Source organism: Chrysochloris asiatica, unplaced genomic scaffold, assembly GCF_000296735.1.
Source record: "Chrysochloris asiatica unplaced genomic scaffold, ChrAsi1.0 scaffold00024, whole genome shotgun sequence".
Classification (NCBI taxonomy): Eukaryota; Metazoa; Chordata; class Mammalia; order Afrosoricida; family Chrysochloridae; genus Chrysochloris; species Chrysochloris asiatica.
This window is the reverse complement of record NW_006408542.1, coordinates 2,684,384-2,693,280: the sequence shown is the minus strand read 5'-3', so window position 1 is coordinate 2,693,280 and position 8,897 is coordinate 2,684,384. Positions and strand designations below refer to the sequence as shown.

The 8,897-nt window shown below is 40.9% G+C and overlaps 1 protein-coding gene across 1 annotated transcript in view; it reads left to right on the top strand.

Annotated features, from left to right (window-relative positions):
* FEZ2 (fasciculation and elongation protein zeta 2 (zygin II)) overlaps positions 1–8,897 on the top strand; it is a 102,771-nt gene that overhangs the window by 60,540 nt on the left and 33,334 nt on the right. Inside the window, exon 5 of the mRNA XM_006839449.1 lies at positions 5,196–5,467. Within this exon, the coding sequence (XP_006839512.1) occupies positions 5,196–5,467 (272 nt within the window). The remainder of the gene's footprint in view (positions 1–5,195; positions 5,468–8,897) is intronic.

Here is an 8,897-nt window from a genome sequence, read left to right as displayed (position 1 = left end):
TATTTTAAATAACGTGCAGGGTCACCCATAGTAGACAGGTTTCAGCTGAGCTTCCAAACTAAGAAAGACTAAGAAGAAAGGAGAGGTTGTACTACTTCTAAATGTGTAGCCGCTGAAAACCTATGACTAGCAGTGGAACATTGTCGGATATACTGATGGAAGATGAAAACATTTATCATTAGCAGAAGAACATTGTCAGATATATTACCAGAAGGGGAACCCCTCGGGTTGGAAGGCACTCAGATTACAACTGGGGAAGAGCTTCCTCGAAGCAGAGTCCACAATGGTGTGAATGGAGTAAAGGTTTCAGGACTTTCATTTACTGATGGGGCACAACTGAAAATGCAGAGAAGCATCTGAAAACATCCATAAATAATCAGGACATGGGATATGAGAAGTGTGAATCTAAGAAAATTCAAAGTTGTCAAGAATGTAATGGAACTCATAAAGATCTATGTCCTAGGTACTAGTGAGCTGAAATGGACTGGTATTGGTCATTTTAAATCAGACAGGTGTATGGGTTACTATGCTGGGAATGTCAAATTGAAAAGGAGTGAGTGGCATCACGTCCACCATCAAAAAGAACATTTCAAGAACTATCTGCAATAGTGGTACTGTAGGATCAGTACTAAACTATGAACCACAAGGTCAGCAGTTTAAAACCACCAGCAGCTCCTCGGAAACCCTGTACAGTGTTGCTATGAGTCAGAATCGACTCGATAGCACTTAACACCAACAAAGATCAGTTAATACCATTATGATTCAGATTTATGTACCAACCACTAAAGCCAGTGATGATGAAACTGAAGAATTCTACCAACTTTTTCAGTCTGAAATTGATCAAATATGTTACCAAGATACATTGATAATTACTGATGTTTGGAATGTGAAACTTGGAAACAAAGAGAAAAGATGAGTAGTTGGAAAATATGGACTAGGTAGTAGAAATGATGCAGGAATTCATATGATAGAATTTAGGTAGCTTTTTAAAACAGCATAAAAGGTGGCTACATGCGAACCTCACCAGGTGGAAAACACAGGAATCAAATTGGCTACATCTGTGGGAAAAGATGGTGTAAAAGCTCAGTGTCATCAGCCACAAAAAAGTCAGGGGCAGACTGTAGAGCAGATCATCAATTGCTCATATGCAAGTTTAGGCTGAAGCTGAAGAAAATTAAGACAAGTTCACAGAGCCAAAATAGGACCTTTAATATATGGCAATCAAATCTAGAGACCATATCAAGAACAGATTTAATGACTGAAGACTAGAAGTGTTTTGAGATGACATCAGGAACATCATACAGGAAAAAAGCAAAAGGTCATTAAAAAGATGAGAAAGTAAGAAAAGATCAAAATGGATGTCAGAAGAGGTTCTAAAACTTGCTCTTGAGTGTAAAGTTACAGCGCATGGAAGAAAAGAGGAGGTAAAAGAGCTAAACAGAAAATTTCAAAGGGTAGCTTGAGAAGTCAGTCAAGTGTTATAATGCAATGTGTACAGACCTGAATTTAGAAAACCAAAAGGGAAGAACATGCTTAGCACTTCTCATGCTGAAAGAACAGAGGAAAAAAATTCAAGCCTTGACTTGTAATATTGAAGGAGTCTATGGGCAAAATAATTGAATGATACAGAAAGCATCAAAAGAAGATGGAAGGTATACACAGTCACCACACTAAAAAAGAAATGGTCGATGTTCAACCATTTCACGAGGCAGCATATGATCAAGAGCCAGTCATACTGAAGAAAAGTTCAAGGTGCGCTGGAGGTACTGACAAAAAACAAGGCTTCAAGAATTGCAGGAATGCAAATTGAAACCTTTCAAAGAAACTGAAGAAGCAATGGAGGCGCACCCTCATCTAGGCCAAGAAATATGGAAGATAGTTAACTGGACAACCAATTGGAAGAAAACCATATTTGTGCCCATTCCAAAGAGATGTGACCCAGTGGAATGTGGAAATCATCAAACTGTATCATTAATATCACATGCAAGTAAAATCATTATTGATGATAATTAAAATATTTGCAACAGTACATCGAAGCAGCGTTTCCACACATTCAAGCAGAATTCAGAAGAGGATGTGGAACTAGGGATATTATTGCTGATGTCAGATGGCTCTTGGTTGAAAGTAGAGAAAACTGGATAGATGTGTACTTGTATTTTGCTGGTTATGCGGAGGCCTTCAGCTGTGTGCATCGTAACAAACTATGAATAACCTTACTAATGGAATTCTAGAACACTTAGTTGTGCTCCTGAGCAGCTTGTGCATAGACCAAGAGGCAGTTGTTAAAACAGAACAAGGGGATACTGCATTGTTTTAAATCTGGAAAGGTGTGTGCCGGGATTATATCCTTTCACCGTACTTATCCATTCTATATGCTGAGCACATAATCTGATAAAATGGACTTTATGAAGAAAAACACAGCATCAGGTTTGGGGGAAGGCTCATTAGCAACCTGTGATAATGCAGGTGACACAACCTTGTTTACTGAAAGGGAAGAGAACTTGAAGCACTTATGAAGATCAAGGAATACAACCTTCAGTATGAATTATGACTCCATGTAAAGAAAAATCCTCAAAACTGGGTCAGTAAATAACATGACAAATGGAGAAAAATTTGACATTGTCAAGAATTTCATTTTACTTGGATCCACAATCAATGGTCATGGATGCAGCAGTTAAGAAATCAAATGATGTATTGTCTTAGGCTCATCTGCTGCAAAAGATCTTTTTAAAATGTGACGGAGCTAAGATGTCATTTGAGGATGTGCCTGTCAGGAGTCATGGTATTTTTAGTTGGTTCATCATAAACATGTGATAAGCTTGAGAAGAATTGATGCATTTGAATTCTGGTGTTGGGGAAGAATGTTGAAAGTGCTGTGGACTGACAGAAGAACTAAGAAACTTATTCTGGAAGAAATACAGCCAGATTGCTCTGTGGAAGTGAGGATAGTGAGACTTTGTCTCATGTCCTTTGGACATGTCATCAGGAAGAATCAGTCTCTGGAAAGTGACATCGTGCTTAGTTTAGTAGGAAGGAAGTCATGGGAAAAGAGGAGGACTCCCAGTGGGGTGAATTGACACAGTGGCAGCAAAAATGGGCTTGAGTGTAACAGTGTTTGTGAGGATGGTGCAGGACCAGGCACTGTTTCATTCAGTTGGGCATAGGGTTGCCCATGACTTGTCGTGTCAATGTGGTGCAAAGAGTTAATGAGCTTGGCTGCTAACCAAAAGGTTTAGAGGGTTTGGTTTATCCACAGGTGCCTCAGAAGAAAAGCCAGATGATCTACCTCTGAAAAAACCAGCCACTGAAACCCCTGTGAAGCACAGTTCTGCTCTGACTCATGTGGGGCCACCATGAATTGGCATTAACTCCATAGTCACTGGTTAGCTGTTTGTTGAAAATATTGAATGGGTGAATCTAATGTGCTGTTGAATTCTTTTTTGTACAATTGGTTGACTTCTGTGTGACTATGAAGCATCATGGTTCCTCCTAAAATGAACCATGGAGCTGTTTGATGTACATGAGAATTAAGAACCTTAAAAATCGTGCAGTTGTTTATTAGGAAAGGTTTCTGAAGAACTCTAACCAGTCCTCGATAATCCATATGCTGGTTACTGTGTGTGCATCTAATCTTTGACATATGGCTGGTCTTCTCTTGAATTGATAATGATGGGGTCCTTAGCTGCTCAACTCCTGTGTCTCTAGTTTCTTCTCTGTGACATGACCAGAGGTCTGCAATCCCTTTAGGTTATCCCAATTCCACTTTGATTTGCCTAGCTTCCTTTCAACTTACCTAAGTTAAGGTGGACTGAATTCTTCTGAGCGTTCTGATTTGATCATACTGCTGTAGATATGGGTTTAATGTTAACATAACTAGTTGTAGTTGTATTCTTTCTGACTGATGGAAATTCCACATGAGTCAAAGTCGAATTGTGCTCCATAATATTTTCAATGGCTGTGATCTTGCACAGTTAGTCCTGGTGTAGCTCTGTGGGCTAAAGCAATGGATTGCAAGGTCCGTTTGAACCACAAGGTCGGCAGTTTAAACTCTTCAGCTGTTCCTTGAAGAACCTATATAGGGTCACTGTGAGTCAGAAACAACACGGTGGCACGTAACAACAAAAGATAAAATGACATTTCCAAAGTAGGCTGCCTGGTGTCTCTCGGCCTTGATGCCATCTTGTTAGAAGCCTCCAAGCCATGAGAGCCAAGTGGAGGAAGAAACAAATGCTCTGGCTGAACCGCAAAAGAAGGAAGATGAGGCAGAAGTCCCAGTAAACATTAACGTGTGCACTTAACGGGAGCCACAGCAGCGGGACTATGGAATGCCGGAGGCCGTGACACTGGTACAAGTTGCCTACGTGCTACTATCTAGAACTTCTGGCTCAGTGGATCTAGAACTTCCATCACCCTTCGACGAATGCTGTGAACCCCTGAGACCCACCTTGCTGTACCAATTAAGTTTGTTTTGATCCTTTGTCCTGGATCCATGCCATTCTGAACATGTGTACAATAAATCATCTCTTTCTTAGCTGAAGTATCAAAAAACAAAAAAACTAGGTTACCTTACCTGACCTTTCTCCTGACGCACACACCTTTTGGTGGACTTGAACCGCAATCTTGTGATTAACACTTAACCATTTGTGCCACCCGGGAACTCTTCACATGAGGGGAAGTACTGAGAAAAAGCTGAAATAGAGTCTGAGGGGGGATATTTTCTTCTTTTATTTTCCCAATCTTGAACAAAAATCCACTCCTTAGGACACGTGATTAAATATGTATTTGTTTTAATTCTCTGAGTCTAGCTCTTTGTCTCTTCAGAGGTGTGCCATAACCCTATCCAATTGCTAGCAGTTTCCTATCAGCAGGTAGTTTCTGTACTCTCCCCCTGCTTTTGTGTTTGTTCTTGTTCTTGTACAAGTTTCCAGTTTTGACTAAAGTACTATTCATGAATGATTGATTTAGACAGGAAACAATTTTGTTAGACTTTTCTTCTCAGCCGTTAGAGAAGTGACTTGGCCCCCACCCACCTCTACTCAGACCTGCCCCCAGAGGTGTTTGGATCTAAGACGATCACTAACAGTCAATTTAATTGCTTTAGAATATGAGTTCTGCTCTTGGGCATAAAACAGCCTGTGGTGCTCCCTTGAAGCGTTTTTGTCTTAGTGTCTGCTGTGCTCTGTGTTTGGTCGCAGGAGTGAAAAGGCTCTCAGTGTCTGAGTTAAATGAGCTCCTGGAAGAAATTGAGACCACCATTAAGGATTACTCTGAAGAGCTGGTGCAGCAGTTGGCCCTGAGAGATGAACTGGAGTTTGAAAAGGAAGTGAAAAACAGCTTCATTTCTGTTCTTATTGAAGTGCAAAACAAACAGAAAGAGCACAAAGAAACAGCCAAAAAGAAGAAGAAACTCAAAAACAGCACCTCTCAGAATGGCAAGCATGACAGGAGTCACCACGTGCCCGGCACAGTAAGTGATGTTTCACAGGAGGTCTGCACACTGAAAACAGGGTTCATGGGGAGGTCTATGAAACACTGGGCAGTGGGGGGCATAGCAGGATGCACATGCACTGAGTGCTGTGCTTGTCACCGTAGGGGTTCGGCCCGGGAATAATACCACTGCACTGCTCACATTCCTCAGGGGGGATGTTTTTTGTGAGGGGTATAATGGTTGTCAGGATAATTTAGTACCAGGATGCTTTGGAGGGAAGGAAGGAGAAGGAAGTGGGAGGTGGGGTAGAAGAGGAGAGGGATACTCGTGTATAATAAATGAAATGTGGGCTCATTGAGAGGTAGCAGAATTGTTGTACATGAAAAGCACAGCATTTCCTCCTGACTTACAGGTGAGGTTAGAATCAGGAGGGGAGGGGAAGTGACATCACTTAGGCTGGTTGGCCTTCTCTTAGGCAGACGAACATATTACTGACTGTTGAATACAAATTTAGAATGTCTGAATTTTGGACCCTAAAGATTTTCGTTTTCTGCCTTTTCATTTTTCTTTAGTGGTCCTAGTAATTTCACTTGGCCAGACATCATCATAGCCATTAACTGTTGTTTATAGGAGATGTGCATTTTCTTATTGATCTAATGACTGTTACATTTTTCTTTGATCGGTTATGACCTTACCTGTTGCCACCTTGATTTTGTTGGTATGTGAAGAAATGCCAGTTTTATTTTTATTCATAATGATTTATTTTTTTTCATTATATAAACTGAGTTTATTAAACTTCCTGATCAAGGAAACCAGTTCTATGTTTACGTAAGATGGTAGGTTTCCATTTTTCTAACGAGAACATGCTTTTTAAATTTGTGATACTGAAAGCTTGGTGATACAGAAGACCACAAACTGATTATTATGGTTTGCAGTGATATAAAGTCTATCTCTGATTAACTCTCAATTTTTTCTTAAGGAATATTTTACCAGTGAATTTGATCTGGTTAATCAGCTTTGGAATGGGATTCTAGAAAAAGAGAGAAATTTTTGGTTGCAGACCCATCACTTGAATGCTCAGTAGAAACGAAAAGCATCTTGCCATTGAACACATTAATTTCACAATTATTGCCTAGGAGTAAATTGACATTCTCTTAGTTTAATGTCCATTTGTAAAGAATTAGAAAGACGATAGCTTATACACCAGTCTGAAAGAGGTCTCAGATAACAAGTACCAAAATGTTTTTGAGGGATGGCACTATTGATTAAGTGGTTTTATGCTTACAGCTCGTATTTTAAAAAACTACCATTAAGTAAATTGCCCTATTATATACAAGTGTGATTTTAAAAATATGCTTTATTAAAAAGTTGTAGTACAGGGACAGTTTCTAGATACCTAATTTTAGAGATTACACACAAGTCCTCCATTTGTTGGTGTTAAAACTTGGCTGAGTGTAGAATGGTGTTGGGTTGGCGTCTGACCTCTTCTAGGTTCATGAGAGGGAGAAAGAAGAATTCCCTTTAACATCAACCTTAGACTGACTCCTATGAGGCAAGGCCAGGCAGGCCTCCTCCTTCTTTTCACCATCTGACACCAGCCATTCCTCCCATAGCATTCTATGCTTTGCTTGTGGGTTTGATAATTCATTGCACTGATCACAGAAAACTCAGACAGTACTCATGGTTATAGGTTTTATTAGGGAAGTTAATAGGTTACAATTTAGGATCAGAAATGCTCAGGATACAATTCTTCAGTCAAAAGCACCTCTTTTCAACCCAAACGCACGTCTCTCTCCACCTCAGCCTTTTAGCCATGCAGCCCTTTGGCCTCTGCCCTGCTCAGGTAAGCGTTACAAAGCTGTTGTAACTCTGCTGATAAACACTCAGAGGCATCTAGTACACTCTCCTGCCCACCTCCTAATTCTGCTGATGCCACTTCTCCGCTACTCTGCCTTCTCTGGTGTTCCAGATCTCTGTCTCCTGAATCGAGGGAGGCTCAGGGCAGAAATCTGGAAACTGTGCTCCAAAGATCCTGTTTTGCGCCTCTGGAATGGCTCATGTTAAGCTTAGTGGGATGGCCAACTAACCAGTCCTCACGTTAGTGTTTCCTATACTTTATTTGCATGGTCCCACCCTAAAAGGAGCTCTGGTAGTGTAGTCGTTACGAATCAGGCTGCAGTTCAAGACTGCCAGCTGTTCCATGGGAGAAAGGTGAAGATTTCTCCTCCCGTAAAGATTTACAGCCTCAGAAACCCTGTACAGGGTCGCTATGAGTCGGAACCAACTCCACAGCACACAACCACCACACCCTAAAAAGTGTGCCATGTACCTTATTTACATTATTATAGTAATGTTTCCAATCCACATACACCTAACTTTTAAATAGTCCTATGGTGTGGTGCTGTGGGTTAATGCGCTAGATTGCAAAGCTGTTTGAACTGCAAGGTCGGTAGTTCAAGCTCGCCAGCTGCTCCTTGGAAACGCTATACAGGGTCGCTGTGGGTCGGAATAGTCATTCAATGGGACTTAGGTGTTGGAGGAGAATATTGAAAGTGCCATGGGCTGCCAAAAGAACCAACAGATCTGGGTTGGAAGAAGTGCAGCCAGAGTGCTCCTTGGAGGCCAGGATGGCCAAACTTCGTCTCTCATACTTCGGACATATTGTTAGGAGGGACCAGTCACTGGAGAAGGCAACAGTAGTGAGGTTGGCCCAGGACCAGGCAGTTTTTGTTGAGCTGTGCATAAGGTCGCTATGATTCAGTACCAACTTGATGGCATCTAACAACAACAACAAAGATCATGGCTAGAAGGGCCAAATTAAATCATTCACTACAAGACACCAAGGAACATTAATTTATTCTTAACAACAACAACAAAAGCAAACCCACTGCCATCAAGTTGATTCTGAGTCCTTAGTGACCCTACAGAACTGCTCCATAGGGTTTCTGAGATCCAATCTAATAGTTTCCTTTAAAAAAAAAAAAAAAATCCATAGCCTCATCTTTCTCCTGAAGAATGGCTGGAGGGTTTGAACCACTGACTTGCAGTTAGCAGCCCAATTCTTTTTTTTTTTTTTAATGTTTTCTTGTAAATTATGTGATAGTTTACATGGGAGAACATTAGTTTTACATTCATCCTATCGTATAGTGTTTCATTGCCATGGTTACAATCCCCTCTATGCATCATCAACCAACCAAAGGGTATATACTACAAGCCTCTCTCCCTCTCTTTGTCTAAAGTCCCCAGCTAGCAGCCCAATTCTTTTAACCCATTATGCTATCAGAGCTTCTTAAGTTTATCCTTTGTTGTTGATGTTAAGTGCTATTGAGTTGGTTCCAACTTGTAGCATCCCTGCATAGGGTTTCCAGGGAGTAGCTGGTGAGTTTGGAATGCTCACCTTGTGATTCAAACTGACCTTGTGGTCCACTGCTTATTCTACAGCTTATTTCTACCAGAACTCCTTGTTGTT